Source organism: Diabrotica virgifera, chromosome 6, assembly GCF_917563875.1.
Source record: "Diabrotica virgifera virgifera chromosome 6, PGI_DIABVI_V3a".
NCBI classification, from domain to species: Eukaryota; Metazoa; Arthropoda; class Insecta; order Coleoptera; family Chrysomelidae; genus Diabrotica; species Diabrotica virgifera.
Window position 1 is genome coordinate 138,278,631 of NC_065448.1, and position 17,612 is coordinate 138,296,242.

The 17,612-nt window shown below is 32.3% G+C and overlaps 1 protein-coding gene and 2 long non-coding RNA genes across 3 annotated transcripts in view; 1 reads left to right on the forward strand and 2 right to left on the reverse strand.

Moving 5' to 3' along the window:
• The window catches only part of LOC114344062 (zinc finger protein 160-like), a 64,631-nt gene extending 54,857 nt beyond the window's left edge, over positions 1-9,774 (reverse strand). Inside the window, exon 1 of the mRNA XM_050654025.1 lies at positions 9,250-9,774. Within this exon, the coding sequence (XP_050509982.1) occupies positions 9,250-9,481 (232 nt within the window). The 5' untranslated portion in view covers positions 9,482-9,774. The remainder of the gene's footprint in view (positions 1-9,249) is intronic.
• Positions 9,775-11,583: 1,809 nt separating this feature from the next.
• On the forward strand, positions 11,584-15,500 carry LOC126886892 (uncharacterized). Its single transcript, XR_007698817.1, has 2 exons — positions 11,584-11,939; positions 14,458-15,500. It is a non-coding gene; the product is annotated as an uncharacterized LOC126886892 (long non-coding RNA).
• On the reverse strand, positions 15,487-17,407 carry LOC126886890 (uncharacterized). The gene is made up of 2 exons (XR_007698815.1): positions 16,769-17,407; positions 15,487-15,766 (listed from the first exon to the last, which is right to left on the reverse strand). It is a non-coding gene; the product is annotated as an uncharacterized LOC126886890 (long non-coding RNA).
• Positions 17,408-17,612: the final 205 nt, after the last annotated feature.

The following is a 17,612-nucleotide window of genomic DNA, read 5'->3' on the forward strand; positions in this document are numbered from 1 at the left end:
TCTATCGGAGTTTTGATCATTTTCTTTTTTTAAGCACTCGTATATGTTGAAATCAACGTTGACACTGCACATGTAGGTCTTTGTTTTTAAACTCTAAACTGCTTTCAACACAACTCGATTCTGGGTTAATATTTTCCTCATTTTCAAATGGTCGCCAAGAGGCCATATTGCAGGCCATATTTATATTGTAAAATACTAAACAAATATCGTTGATTGAATATACGAAGTCAATCAGCGCAAATATTTAGCTGTAACAGCACTGGTATTAGGGTGGTTCGAAAAAAACTTTTTTTCTTATTTCAGATCGCTATAGTGCGCAAAAGTTGCCATTGGTATAGACTTGAAAAAAGCACTAATTATTATTTTTTTATTAATTTGTCTTCCGGTCGCGCAATGCCATCGAAGTTAGTAAAAATTGTGAAAAACATTAATTTTTCAATTTAACAGGCCAGATGGTTTTAATTGCGTTCCTATACCATGAATTAACTACTAAAAGTATAAAAAATCAATATAAATGCACTTATTATACATTTATTTTATATCTTCCGGTCGCGCAACATCATACAAAATGAGTAAAATTAGTAGTTTTTGCAAAATTTCGAAGTTTGACTGTTTGGTACAATTTAATCATACGACTTTTAGAGATAGTATAGTTTAATTATTCAATTACAATAATATATTTAAAATCCAAGCATATCAGATAAATTTTGATATTCAATTGATATTCGGTCGCGCAGCTTCGTCAAAAACAGCAGACTACCGAGAGGCGAGGCGAAAGTGACGAATGCCAGCGAAGCGCGCGCAGCCACAAGTAAAGATACATGTGGGAATACCTCTACAATGGAGTATTTGTCTTCTCCATTACAATGAACTGCCATTCCACTACCTTTTCCAACACTTAGATGAAAATACAACAGGCCCAATAAGACATTCCGGACCAATTGGAAAAGACTACCTGATTGTGAAAGACTACCACTTATTGGTTTTAATCCTATTGATTGTGAAATTCCAAAAGTTGACAAGCATATTCTTAGCAAGCAAGAGAGATCAGAAGTCATCAAGTCAGCACATTGTTCAGAAGACTTTGTAGTGGGTAGGTAACGTGATCCTAGCCCAACGTCACATTCAAGGTGGCTTACTACTGCAAACCGAGTTTTGCGTTTCTACATCAGTGTGTCCAACCCTTCTGAAAATCTGAGAGAGATTGTCACATTCATTCTCAAATGTTATAATATGCCTATGTGGTTTGCCACAAAAATAAACCACAAATTCACAGATGGGCTTAGACATGATTACAAAATCATTGAATCTTCAAGGTACTTACCAGAAGAGCTGCTTCAAGTTGTTGATCCCGTTTTACAACGGAATGCTTACTTTGCCCATCCCGAAAATTTTCTTTTTTCTATGGTAACTGATGACAGAAACCGTGTCCGAGAGCTGGGCTTTAGGCGTATCATGAAGGAAAATCAAGCAATATCTGAAAGTGACTTTATCAGAATCTTTAAACCACCAAACTTAAACTTTGAATCTAAATAGTATTACGAAATTATCAAATGGAACACCAGTACACTGACTCCCCTCTACTGCTAAGAACATTGACTAATGAAGAGATAAAACAGTATGTGAGCAATGACTTCAAGCTTGTTATGAGTATAGATATATATTTATTTTGCCATGCCATACACAGGCAGTTGAAAGATGCGTTAAGCTAGTGATCGAAGCTTCAAGTAAAGTGTGTGGACACAGTTCCAGAGACGGCTATATTAGAACCACATTATTGCATCGCTCAGCGATGCCAACGATTAAAATCAACAACAACTGGTAGTCTTTCACAATCAGGTAGGGCCTTTGAAATCGGTCCGGATATCCTATAGTGCCTGTTGAATTTCCATCTAAGTGTTGGAAAAGGTGGCGGAATAGCAGTTCGTTGTAATGGAGAAGACAAATACTCCATTGTAGAGGTCTTCCCACATGTATCTCTATTTGTGGCTGCGCGAGCTTCGCTGGCATTCGTCACTTTCGCCTCGCCTCTCAGTAGTCTGCTGTTTTTGACGAAGCTGTGCGACCGAATTCCACTTGAATATCAAAATGTATCTTATATGCTTGGATTTTAAATATATTATTGTAATTGAATTAAACTATAGCATCTCTAAAAGTCGTATGATTAAATTGTACCAAACAATCAAACTTTGAAATTTTGCAAAAACTACTAATTTTACTCATTTTGTATTATGTTGCGCGACCGGAAGATATGAAACAAATGTATAATAAGTGCATTAGGGTGGCCCTTAACATATGTGAGAAAATTTAATTTTTGAAATTTCACCCTCTCACCCCCCAAAAGTGTTCCATTATATATCAAACTTAAACGTGCGAAATTTCATGAAAATCGGTGAATATTTAGAGGTGGCCCCGGGTCTTGAAGTTTCGTATATTCGTTATTCATGCTAGTATATTGCTATTATAAAATATTGTGATATATAAAATAATTTTAATAATTTATTAATAAAAATAAATAATTTCTATGATCTTTAACACCTATAAGAAAGATTCACTACAGTTTACTTTTTGTGTTGTTTTGTTTTCAAGATTTCGCTTTTTATAGAGCCCGGAAAATTTTTGTCGATTATCCGCGACTACTTGCAAGAGGTATTGTAACTGTTCTTCCTTATTAGTGAGTTTTTGTTAAGATCTTCAATTAGTGCAACTCTTCTTTATGTCCTATCATTTTTCGTCACGAAATTCTTCACCATCTTTTAAGCTGCCTTGAAACTTTCATCATCTTTCCATTGAACCGGATCTCTTTTTAAAAAGTCATCAAGAAGTCCAAGCATGTTGAAGAATTGTTTGGAGTTTACAGTAAAAATTTCTCCAGACCTTTGCTCTCCAAAAATGCACAAGATTTCATATCAGTAGGACGTTTTAGAGGGTGTTTAGCAGCTTGATTCTCCATAGCTGCAACCGTTAATCTTTTGGATTCTGGAAGTATCCTGGAATTAAAAAGACTCATCGGAAAGAGATGTTCAGATAGATACCATAAGTGTTTTTGAAGTTTTTGGCTCGTTACGATGGCACTTCTTTGGTGCGGGTAATTAAGGAGCTGTTTGAATGGCGCTTCAATAGTTAATGTTGCTTGTATCTAGTCCCTCAAGTATGCGCTGACTGCGAAGAGCACATATTTATAGCATAGATAGCTTTAGACATCCATATCCATCTCGCCTCTGCATGGCTCCAGGATAATAGAAACGAACCCTTTTCTTTGGAAGCCAGTTCAAAAGTACTTTTGTCTATAATTGCCCAGCTGTCTTGAATCTTTCGAAAATACTTATTTGGAGGCTAGATGATTTACTACTCATTACCTCATCAAACACAGATCCAACTATAAGTTCCGAAATGTGGTGGCGGCAGGCTAAAAAAAGTAAGTCCTTTCTGGAGTTATGGTGAAGAATGGTACATATTCCAGACTTCGGCCCTGAGTCGCATGCAGTAGTATCAAAACATAGAGCTGTGACTTCATGAACAATACCCCATTTCTACAAACATTCCAAAATGGCATTTGCTTGGCAATTCCCGTTCCATAGTGTAATTTTGGAACACCTAGCAGCTGTTCATATCCACGATTGACATTTGACACAACAACAGAAAGGCGATCTACATGTTTCTTGGAAGTTAAGTCCTCCATTAGCTTACCGTCCAAATGAACAATATCAGGTCCAGAAATTAAAAAGTCTTTTTTTTTAATTTTGTTGCAATCTTGAATCGAGTTATCTCTCTCTCGCGCTGAATATAGTTGCGATTGATGACTAACGAGCTTGCATCATGACCAAGACTGGATACTACATCACTAATAATAAATGTGGCTGTCTTGTACGATACCTGGGTTCTATTGAGGGAAGACAAAAGTTCAGAAGTCATTATTTTGGTCATTAAGGTTTCACCTTCAGAAGTCACAACCGCACCAACTTTAGCATCATCATTGTTCACCAATTTTAATATTCTTTATTCCTGTGCATAATTGTAACTGATAAGCGATTAATTATTAATATCTTTTACATTATTAGCAGAGATTCGTAGTGCACGACTAATTTCAATTGCATGGGGTCTCAGAGGCCCGGGGCCACCTTTAAATATTTTCAGATTTCAATAAAAATTTATATTTTTACGTTTCTCCATAATTGGAACAATTTTAGGGGGTGAGAGGTAAAAATCGTTAAATTTCATTTTTAAGGGCCACCCTAAAGTGCATGTATATTGATTTTACATACTTTTAGTAGTTAATTCATGGTATAGGAAAGCAATAAAAACCATCTAGGCTGTTTAAAAAAATATGAAAAATTAAGGTTTTTCACAATTTTTGCTAATTTCGATGGCATTGCGCGACCGGAAGACAAATTAATAAAAAAATAATAATTAGTGCTTTTTTCAAGTCTATACCAATTGCAACTTTTGCGCACTATAGCGATCTGAAATAAGAAAAACAGTTTTTTCGAACCACCCTAACTGGTATGACTCAAGATTTCTTAAACAGCGTTTCTTATCTCTACATGACATGTAATACACACCCATCGACAGTCCGAGCGATAACAAATTTCCAAGCAGCATGTAAATTATTGATGATTTTAAATAACATCACTGTCCAATAAATATTTGATGGGATGTACGTTAATTGTCTGTTTCTTCCATATCTCTTCTACGAAGTACGAGGGTTGTTTAAATAGGTTTGAAACATTGAGGCGTGTTATTTATAATTTAAATTGATTACCGGTAAATGAGATATTGAACTGCCCTTATAAATCGCGTCGGAGTGAAATATTTTAACTGACATTATAAAAACTTTAGGTAAAACACTTTTAGACTAATTATGGGATTGAATTACACATAAATAAACATTATGTACATTAGTATAATACATGGATATACTTATACATCGTTAAGCATTGTAAACATAAAATAGCGGCGCGGCATTTGATGCAGTTATTAAAGAAACTTCTAAGAATCACTTTCAAGAAAAATAAATAATTATTTGATAGCTGATTCATTTTAGTCCGGGGGACAATGAAAGAGTTTTCATACACTTATAAAAAAAAGTATAGCTATCCGATCTTAGAAAAAGCGTTCTTGAACGAAGAAAGACTGTTTTCTACAGCAAAGAGTAAAATAAACTATAGCCAAGAACTTATTCTTCATAAGAATGTATTGAAAAAAAATTCTGGGTTGTAATTTATTTTACTCTTGGCTCTAGAAAACAGCCTTTCTTCGTTCAAGAACGCTTTTTCTAAGATCGGTAACTACTTTTTTTATGAGTGTAGCCGGAGTGGTATCGAAGTGACTTATATTTAATAATAGTCAAAAATCGATTGATAAATCTCGGAGATATGGTTCGATATACATTGATATGGTAAAATGAAAAATTCATATTTTTGCACGTTTAACAAAATAAAAAGAGATGAGGATCATTAAAATCCATCAAGCAGTTTTCAATATAACAGAAAATGTAATAAACAAAAAATGAAACACTTTTTTTTTGACATACCGAAAAAATGCGATGGATAACTCAATTTTTATAATACGTGCATAAGTATCATTAAAAAACATTTAAAATAAGCTTTGGATCGATAGAACTTATCATAGAAAAAAATTTGTTATTGAACATCAACTGTCAACCATATCATGAGAATCATTTTTTAGGATTTTTCGTTGTTTTTTGGGGGTGTTGTTTAGCTGTAAGGGAAGCAGGGGTGGTTTTGGGGTATGTTGCATATGCAGATCGACAACAATAAATTAGCAAAAAAATATGCCGCGTCATACGACTTTCTAGCTCTTTAGGTTCGCGAGATATGGCTATCGATGATGTGACATAATATTAAGCTACATCAACCATTGTTTCTCGGTTAGGGGTGGAGCAAAAAATTTGTTTTTTAGGGCTAATGACAGCAAAAAATTAGCAATTAAATATCAACCGTCAACTATATCACAAAAATCATTTTTCAAGATTTTTCGTTGTTTTTTGGGGGTGTTGTTTAGCTGTAAGGGTAGCAGGGGTGGTTTTGGGGTATGTTGCATATGCAGATCGACAGCAATAAATTAGCAAAAAAATATGCCGCGTCGTACGATTTTCTAGCTCTTTAGGTTCGCGAGATATGGCTATCGATGATGTGACATAATATTAAGCTACATCAACCATTGTTTCTCGATTAGGGGTGGAGCAAAAAATTTGTTTTTGTGGTAATAAATTAGCAAAAAATTAGCAAAAAAATATGAAACTATTCCAAATATGGACTTATGAAATGGATGATCTGGCTTAATAGACATCACTTTATGTTTTGATTTAATTTGTTTGAAAATGAATTGTGCCACATGGGAAAAGATAAAATGGAACTACTATATACAGGGTGTCCCAGACTAATTTAGCCACACTACTTATATCTCTTAAACAAATAGAGATTTTCGAATGAGACAAAAAGTGGTCTATTCTACTTGTAGTACACTTTAATATGACGTAGAAAAAAATCATCCCCTAAATATTTATCCCTTAGTTACAACCCCTAACTTTAATCTTTTTAATAGCACCCTGTATATTTTTTTATAGTTTTGGATGTGGTCTTCTATCTTCTATTCAACACATTTTTTTTAAATAAAATCGGTTCGTAAATAACCAAGAAAATTTCAGTTTAGTTTTGTTAATTATTATGTGTCCCAGACTAATTTATCCAGGCTATATTTCTTAAACGTATAGAGATTTTCGAATGGAACAAAAACTGATCTATTACATTTGTAATACACTTTAATATGGCGTAGAAAAACATTATTCCCTAAATATTCATCCCTTAGTTACAACTCCTAACTTTATTTTTTTTTAATAGCACCCTGTAAGTTAGGGATGAATTTTTTCTACGCCATATGAAAGTGTATTACTAATGGAATAGATCAATTTTTGTCCCATTCAAAAATCTCTATTCGTCTAAGAAATATAGGCTGGATAAATTAGTCTGGGACACACAAATAACAAAAATAAACTGATAGTTTCTTGGTTACTTACGAACCGATTTTATTTTCAAAAAATGTGTTGAATATACGATATAAGGCTACATCCAAGACTATAAAAAAATATACAGGGTGCTATTAAAAAAATTAAAGTTAGGGGTTGTAACTAAGGGATGAATATTTAGGGGATGATTTATTTGTACGCCATATTAAAGTGTATTACAAGTAGAATATATCACTTTTTGTCCCATTCGAAAATCTCTATTCGTTTAAGAAATATAGCGTGGCTAAATTAGTCTGGGACACCCTGTATAGGGTTACCATAATTTATTAAGGCCAAATCCGGACAAGGGTAGTCCAAGGGGTTGTAGAAAATGTAAAATGTGAATTTGACTGTGTTGCTACCTCTACATTTTACATATATGCGAAATGCATATGGCGCAATTAAAAGTACAGCTGTTTCGCTACAATGTGCAACTCACATCAAAAATCTCTGCCAGTTTAAAATACATATACACCTATGTTTTAACATGACAAGCAGTGCGACTAACTTAACTAGGTGCTGCGCAGAACGAAATTTCCCACCGTTGAGCCAAGTGTTTTCCATTTTTTTTTTAGTAAAGATAAAATTCGGACATTTCTTGTATCCGGACGCCAATCCGGACATGTCTTTCAAATCCGGACTGTCCGGACGTATGGTAACCCTAACTATATACCTTTTATAAGGGAAATATTAAGTTCACTAATGTAGCAAAATCAAATTAATATGTGGTCCATAATGAGTAAAGGTTCTGCTTGTTTACATTAAATCTATATACAAGCTAAACTCATTAACTGGCCTATCTTCAAATTACTGTATCAGAACTGGTTTTTGTAGGTTTAAATTTTTATTATTTTATGTTTAGCGATATATTGCAAGTTGCACATGTTCCCCAACAATAGGATAAAAATGGATCCAACCACTGTATAACTCACAACTTTGTCCACAAAATGATATTATTTTCAAAATAAAAGACTCACTTTAGACTATGAAATTCAAGGAAATTTTTGGAGCTGATGTTTTGTGTCTGTTGTTGATATCACATTTTTTTTTCAAATCAGTGGCAGATCCAGCATCGTCAAGAAGGGGGCCAATTGGCTAAATTTCTATGAAAAATAAATGAATGTTTTTATAATTTTTATATATAACTTGGTATGAGAGGAGGAGTCCGATCGCCCCTCCCCCTGGATCTGCCACTGTTTCAAATTGAGAATATGGCAACAAGGGGAAAATTACTTGCATTCCTTGTTTGACTTTTCTTATATCCACCATTTTTTTCACTTTTTTATAAGCTACATTTTTGCTAAGAATGTTTTTTTTAAATAACTCAAAAAGTATTGACTTGGTGAAAAAACTTTTTAGAACAAAAGTTGCTTAACCTTTAACTACCCGCGCATCAAGTTATAACATAACTACACGCGTGGCGTACTTTATACGCCACAAAAAAATACACTTAATAACAGCGGATTTGTTTATTTTATTTTGACAAAATACACTTAGTTGTTTGTTGTAAACCTTATTCGGCATCAGTGAATACTTGGGAGTTTATTCTCAGTAAGCCAATTGGGATTTATAACTGGAATCATGGAATAACTGGATTCCATGATAAATAAAATTACTAATAAAAAATTTTTTGCAATGTGATTTTTTACAGGAGAAAAAGTATTGTTCATAAAGAAAAATATATTTTGTGCCATAATGACTAAAAAACAATTGAAATACGTACTTATATTACTACTTATATTAATATAATCGTGGCGTATATTATCCACCACCAGAAACAACAAATAATAAACTGTAAATTACGATCTTCCCAGAACGCCGATTATAACGAAACTAAAACCAAATTTAAAGCACATTTCAGTGATAGGTTAGAGAGAAAACAAGGTCAAAAATTAAATTTTTAAATATAATGGCAGTAGAATTCTTATATCTGGCGTACTAAGTACGCCAGCGCGTGTAGTTAAAGGTTAAAATTAGCCAGTTTATCTATTTCCGGACTTATTTTTAATGTATATTTTTTCAGCCCCGAGAAAGCGTGAAATTCACCCTCAGGGTAAAAGACATCGGCACAATACCACTTTTTTTCTTTGACATGTTGGCTATGTGTACACCAAATTTCATGTCAATCCAATTAAGTAGGTAGTTCTTTAAAATTAGGATTTTGCAATAGTTTACCATTAGGTTAACGAATGTATAAAGATCTATAATTGATATTTTCTTACCCTCTTTATTATTTTGTTTTTCTTCAAATTGTGTAAGTTGATTTTCATCTTCTAATTCAGTCTTTATGGGAAATTCTTTTAAGTCTAAATAATCAATTATATCATGTATACTTGCTACATCAGGTTCCTCTTTAATTTCCTTTTTGAAGACATCTATGAGTGCATCATCTACCTTATTAGAACATAGTTCTACTTTAAAGGGGTCCTCACTAAATTTTTGTTTTACTTCCATTTCGAATGCAGGTTTTATATTTCAAGAATTTTACACTCAAAAAGCAATTAATATATTTTAAATATAAACCCAATCCATATTGATACTGAGTTAGCACGTTTGCAGAAAATAACAGGAATCAGGAATACAAAATAAAATTGTAAATTGGTAAATTATTAGAAAATAAGCTACTTTTACTCCATGATACAATAAATTTAGGTTTCATTATATCATGCTCTTACTCTTTTATGCGACTCTTTCTCTTTAGTTGTGTTTTGTTTTTGTTTTCCTACGTGCGTGATCAGCTGATCATCTGTCAAAGCGTCCCCTATTATAGGGCTTTTCATCGATTGTCATTTGTTTCGAGCTTCTGTCATGTGTCACATAATATTAATATATCTACGCCATACGTCTTTGGTTTGTATCATTGTATATACCAATAACGTATGACGTAGATATATTTATATTTTGTGACATATGACAGAAGCTCGAAACAAATGACTGTGAATGAAAAGCCCTATAGGGCTTTTCATCGATTGTCATTTGTTTCGAGCTTCTGTCATGTGTCACATAATATTATTATATCTACGTCATACGTCTTTGGTTTGTATCATTAGGGAGTTTTTGTGCACACAAATACGTAAACGTAACGCATCTTTTTGACATGTACGCTTGCGCATTAATGGTTGAACTCCCCTATCTCGATGCGTATTACCTAAAGTAACGTTCTGATACGTACGTGAGAACGCATCCCTATCGAGACGAAAGTCACCGAATGCACACGAGGATCTTGCCCGATTACCTACCAAATGAACATTTCATCAGCGATTATCAACATTTTAAGGTTATATTGGTTTAGTCTATTTGAGTAAAATTATTCTGTTTGTAATTGGAAATTGGAACTTCATAATATATTTAAAATTTTATTGTTTTTAAGTTGTCTATTAATAAAGCAAAACAAACAGATCTTGTATTAATTTAAGAAATACAGTGATCACCACAATTAATAACTAGATAAACAAATGACCTAGTTTCAGTAAAATTTTCAAATAAATATTACCAAACTATTTACATTATACTGGAATTCTGATGTAGGTACAATAATTTACAACTAAAAAGTAGGTATAAACAAAAATAAAAAAAATTTAACCTAAGGAAAAATAATATATTTATATTTAAATAGAACCAATTAAAACCATACAATTTCATCATTCATTTATCTTTTTTTACATTTGTATATTAATTGTATATTGTGTGAACATTGTTTTATTTTTTTAATGTCAACGGAATTTAAAAATGACTTTACGATTTGCTTTACGTTACGTTAAGGGAGTTACAAAAACTACCTATTTTAACATTCATCCTCTACGACACGTTAGTTGCTTTACGTATACGGAGATGCGTACGTTACGTAGCAACAAAAACTCCCTATTAGGCAATCCAAACCACGTGATTTTTAATGACAGGACGTATGGCAGGCAATTCAGCGTTGCCAGAGTTGTTAAAATTGTACCAATTTGATACAATTAACAACCAAACTTTTGATACTAAAGTCTCCTAAAGTAAAAACCTAAAATTTTGTGACATAAGAAATTTGCTTCAAATAATATTAAACGACGTTTTTTTAAGTTTTTGTACAAAATGTGTTGGTTTAGTACTTTGTGTCACTATTCCAGTCATTCCGGTGCATTTACAAAAATTTCTCTGGCAACACTGCACACAAGCGATTTTATTGGATACTTTATTTAAATTAAAATTTCAAATTTAAGATACAATGTGGTATTACTAAGTACCTAAAATAATAAAATATATATTACCCCGATGATTTTACCTAAAATCTATTTTAGGGATGCTCAATATTATTTTTTATTAAACTTATAAAACATAAAATTTGTTAACCTAGCTTTCTTCAATCTTCCAAATTACTTAGTTAAAACTTTTTAACTACTTATTAAAGTTTATTGACGTAAGCAATATTTGTTACTATGTCACAGAAGTATTTAGCAATACTTACATGGACATAAAATACGAAAATTACTTTAAAATACTAAAATAACACTATACTATCATATGCCTTCAATGTATTGCATGCCAATCGCCAGACCATAGAGGTATATATTAACATAGAGTGAGCCCTCACTCCGCCACCACTGACGACAAGATCTCTTCGACTGGTTTGCGGTATCTCTTTCTAGCACAATGTATCGAGAAACATAACATGAAACTAAGTGGGGGTACGGGACGGCAAGTGAAATAAGGTGAATTACTTTATTCTTCTTTTTTCTTTAATTATTATGACAAGTGACAAGACAACATAACCCAAATAATTTAATCCGGCCCTATTTCTATTTTTGAACAAAATGTTGGAAATATCTTAGTTTATTTTTAGTTCTAGCTTATTTATGGCTAGATTGAAAATCTGAATTTTCTAATATTGGTTCATGATTATCATCAGGGACTTGATTCGGTTCTTAAACAGGTAAATTTTCTGTCTCATCTGATATTGATTTGGTAGTGGAATTCTTTAGTGTATTATTTGGACTTTCATTTTCATCTTAATCACTATTGTGATTCAATAATTTTAGGCCACTTTTAGGAGCTGAGTACTTCGTTGCAACTGTACTTTTCTTTCTGTTTGGATACTGCATTAAGGCATAATCTACATTGGCTTCTAAAAGATAATCCTTTTCAACTAAAGGATCAAACTTACTCATTCATACAAATTTTCTTAGTAATACTTTGTCTGAATCTTTCATGAAGAAATAGAATTTCTGCTAGTTGATCTTCATTGATAAGTAAACACATGTTCATGATGTGTACAATTGGTTGCTGTAGACAGTAAACTTCATATAGAGTGCAGAGCATCTGGTATATAGAACATTTTTCCATTTAGTGATGTCTAAATTTCTGGTTTTCAATGCTAGATTCACTGCTTTCCATATAACTCCATTGTATCTTTTAACTTAACCATTTCCTTCAATATGGTGTCGTTCTACTTGAAGATATTCCTTTAGAGTGTAGGTAATTAATAAATTCTTGGTAAGTCAAGCTAGTCCCCCTGTCTGACTGGACGTATCTTAGCATGGAAATCTTGAAAATTCATCAATTTTTTTTTGTTCAGAATCTGTGAGGATACGTGAGAAAAAAGTAACGGGTCTTCCAGATTGACTCAGCATGATAGCAATAGCAAATTCATTCATGTATCTGTTTCAACAATGAGAATTTATTTTTCATTAATTACTGTCCATAGAAGTGCAATATTGTATATCCCAAAATATTTATAGCTTTTGATTGTAGTGACATTTATTTTGATTTAAAGTTAACCCATATTTTTTAACGGCATTTAAAAACTTCAAATCATAGCTATCTTGATCCTCACCACTAACTGTTACGTCATCTAAATAAGCGTAAACCCCTTGTAGATTTTCTTTTTTATTGATAGAATCAATGGCTCTCTAAAAATATGATACTCCATTGGTCACCCCAAGAGGAATACGACAAAATTGGTAAAGGCATCCACTTTCCTCAAAAGCTGTACATGGTTTGTCAGATTCATGAATTGGCTATTCTCATTTAAACAAATATTTGATTACGTCATCACGCCCAGATGGATGACGTCACTAGTATGTTGTATACAGTAGATCCCCGAAAATCCGAACTAATTGGGGGGACAGCCTGTTCGGATTCTGAAAAGTTCGGATTATTCGAAAGTCAGCCTAACCAGTAATTCAAAGCTCTCCTGCAAAACGTGTAACCTGGCTATGAGAAAACCGAAGTAAATTTATGTTTAACCTTTATAAGCACTACATATAAAGTACCTACGTATTTATTTTTAAGAAATTTTAAATGTCAAAGTCCTACGAATCCAATATTGTTCAATTTTCTGGTTATACTTTGTATAATAAACATGTATTTAAGTTTTTGTCTTGAATTTTTAAAAAAATTTTCACTTTCCGTTAGTTCGGATTTGCAGGGTTCTACTGTATGTCAAAAATATATATGGGGGGGGGGGGGGCAAAATATATTGAATAACCCTGTACATCAAGAAATTTACTACCAACGTCTCTGTTACTGAATATATCACTAAGTACAGGGCAACCGATTTAAAACTTAAAAAATCAGCTAAAAAATTAAACTATCAAAATCATCTGAGAAGCTTTAAAAGTGTTGCAAAAGAAATTTGGTCCATAATAAACAATCTTCTTCGAAATCAAACTCACAAAGCTCAAACATTTTCCCTTCCAGACCATGAATACTTTATTAATGTGAGTAAAATTATAACATCAACTATTTTGTCACAAGAGATCAATTTTGTTAAGATCCGATTTCCTATCTCCCTAATTCAAGAAAGGTCTCAAATTCATTATTTATAAGACTAGTTGATTAATCTGAACTGATCCAAACAATCAATAGTATCAAAAGCAAATCTTCCTGTAGTACTGATGGACTATCCATAAAAATTGTCTCAAATCTCCCAGAAAATGTGTTGGGAGTCCTCATCCCACTAATGACTCTTTTAAGGGGCTATCCTAGTGTAAAAGAACGAAATTCACATACTTTTTTTGGGAATTACTAAAATAAAAAGTACTGTACCAATTGTTTTGAAAATTTGCATGACTATTTATTATAAAAAGAAGTACAAGTAAAACAATTTTCATAAAAAAAAATAATGAAAATTTAACGATTTATGCCCTATCTACTGGCACAGTGAAAATAAAAAACATGGCTCCACTGCTGCAGCGATTGGGACTAATAGAGATCCTGAATTATAAAATTGCAAATACATATTGATTATTGAAATATAAGTTATTTCCTATACCATCAATTAGGATTTTTGGAAAAATGACAAAGTGTTGAAATTTTTTTAAATTAGCTAGAACATTTTCAGTTTCTAAAACTGCCAAATTGACATTTTTTATCCGATTAAAAAAATCCCTATTTGATGGTATAGAAAATAACCTATATTTCAATAATAACTTTGATATTTTATGTTTCAGGATCTCTTTTAGTCCCAATCACTGCAGCAGTGGAGCTATGTTTTTATTTTCACTGTGCTAGTAGATGGCGAATAAATCGTTTAATTTTCAATATTTTTTTATGAAAATTGTTTCACATGTACTTTTTATAACAAATGTTCAGTAGTAATAACCCGAGGACATTGATAATTGTTCGAAAAAATTTTATAACAGATTTCGAAAGCTTGTTGCTTGGAAACAGACCGACGCCGTAGGCGGAGGTCTGTTGCCTGTAAGCAACAAGCTTGAGAAAGTTGTTAAAAGATTTTTGAGCATTTATCAATGTTCGAGGGTTATTCGGATAGAAAATTTTTTGCTGATATAAAATTAATAATAATTTCATTAATATTCTCATCAGTATTACAACCAAATCGTGACATTTTGAAATATTGAATATTTGAAATGTCAAAATCGAAATGAAACGAAATGTAGGTATCCATAGCTACATGATTGAGTGAAAACAGCCCATGGGATCTGTTTTCAGTATAATGTTGGTTTTATTGGTTGTATTCAATCAGATGACCACAAATTAATTGATTTCATTGGATTTCTAATTGAGCAAAAAATTTTCAAAATAATTGTTACAGTACTTTTTATTTTAGAAATTCCCAAAAAAGTATATGAATTTCATACTTTTACACTAGGATAGCCCCTTAAGAAAGGTAAATTTCTAGAGCTGCCTAAAGACAGCCATCATTATTCCTCTTCATAAGGGTGGTGAAAAATCTAATGCCTGCAATTATAGACCTATTGCATTACTACTGGTACTCTCAAATAGGACTCATATTACACAAGTATAAAAACTTGTTGCTGGTATGAGCACATTGTGTAAATGTTAGGATTTAAAGAGGATATAAAAACCAATACAATTATGAGCGTTAGTCTCTTTATATCCTAACATTTTTTTTGTTATTGTTTTAGTTTATTATTGTTTTATTGTGTTTATTATTGTTTTTTATGACTCTGTAAGTTTTGTGTATAAATTGTACAATTTTCCATGACAATAAAGCATTTTTCTATTCTAAGTTGTCTATTTGTTAAACCAAAGCATTGATTATTATTACAAAATATTAATATAATCAATTAAATAATATTAATCTCACAAACAATATAGGAAGTATAGTTAAAAAGAATAAACATAGTAATCCACAAGGAAATAAATCTGCACATAGCTATAGCCCAAAGTAACTTCTGTTGTTTATCCAAATCTTCAATAGTCAAAAACATTTGTGTAAAATTAGATTCTAGCAGTTTCTCCTTTTCCTACATTTAAAATAGCTGGTGTTTATTCCTAAAAACAACAAATACATAAATAAAAACTCTAAATTGTATACCATAAAAAAATCATACAAATATGACAAAATATCACAAGAGTATTTTAACATTATTTAAGGACAATTGCCATAATAAGCCACAACAAAAATGTATTAAGCGAAAAAGCTATAGAGCTGAAACAGGAAGTTGCTATGTTTGGTCTATATATTAATGAAAGTAAAAAAAAAATACCTAAATGGAATATAACAACGGATTCTTATCGGTAATAAGAAGTGTTTTTATGCATACAAAGACGTAATGAAAAGTAAGTTACTGTTACTGAATCGTGAGTATAAGCTTAGAATCTACAAAACAGTAATTACACCAGTGGTCACATATGGATGTGAAATGTGGACCATCTCAACCACTAATGAAAATCAACTGAGAATATTTGAGCGTAAAATACTAAGGAACATATTTGGACCAACACATTGTAGAGATGGTTCATGGATAATTAAAATGAACCACAAGCTGAATGAACTAATGCAGAGCGCAGATATTGTTAGATTTGTAAAGTCTCAAAGACTAAACTTTCTTGGTCGCTTAGAAAAAATGTCAGATAATCGAGCTGTGATGTCAGAGATGGAAGCCCCAAGGAAATATAACAAGAGGAAGGCCCTGTAACAGATGGATAGACGATGTAGAGAAGGATCTTAAAACCATAAATATCAGGCAGTGGTGCAGGAAAGTAGCGACAGGGCAGAATAGAAGAATGCTGTTAAGCAGGCAAAGATTTACAAATGGTTGTAGTGTCATTAGAAGAAGAAGATTAAAGGACAGTTTAGGCAGGCTATATGCATTAAGGCATTATTAAGCTTTGCATTTAACCATATTGTAATACACTATATCTTACATGGTCAAGCATGATTTTCTTTACATAACCCTTGTTCTAAACTAGAACCGAATTGGTAAGTACATATATATTTTTATTGTAGACATTTTAAAAACTTATTACTTAGTTGAATTACTTTAAACTTACCACTTATAAAATGTTTACTACATACTCTCATATTTTAATTTGTGGTCTGTTCTCTTTATTGCTTTTATCCAATGTTCCTGCCTTTGTTTGGATAAAATTCATTTAAATGTATTGCATGGGGGAAATGTATAGCCTTGGGAACAGTAAAAAGTGAGGATTTTATCCCTGTCTGTCCTATTCCCGCAATTTACAGGCTTCTCAAGAAAGCCCTTGCTACAAGTCCCTCAAACACAAGGAAAGGTGTTTTTTCTTTTTTACACACAAACAAATTGACACAAACTGATAATTACTATGGGATAATTCAGTTCTGTAGGCTATAAACAACTTTATATTTAATTTACTATCACAATTTCGCTGCACAATTAAAAATAAAAAACAAAACCAAACAGAATATTCCTCTAAAAACATCTACAAATTACAAATAAATGTCAATGTCCAATGTAAACAGTGACTAAATAAAAATAACAGGAAAGACATCAGCTAACTTCGTACTTCTCCTAACTTAAAAATGACGTTTATCATACTGTCGCAGCTTTACTATGTGTAAGAGTGAAGTAGCACTAATCCAAAGAAAAAAGATGGTGTCGTCACTTCGCTCCGAATGATACTCTCTCTATGTCAATATATACCTCTATGCGCCAGACATATTGGAATAGTTTGACAGATCGTTGGATTCCCTAATTGGTTATAGGGAGTTTTTGTTGCTACGTAACGTACGCATCTCCGTATTCGCTCCGAGCGTTAACAAAGTGTCAAAGCAAAATCGACCGACCTGCTCATGGTGGCGGTTTTTTGAAATTTTATAAGAACGCTTTGTGTATGTTTAAATGAGACATTTAAAAAA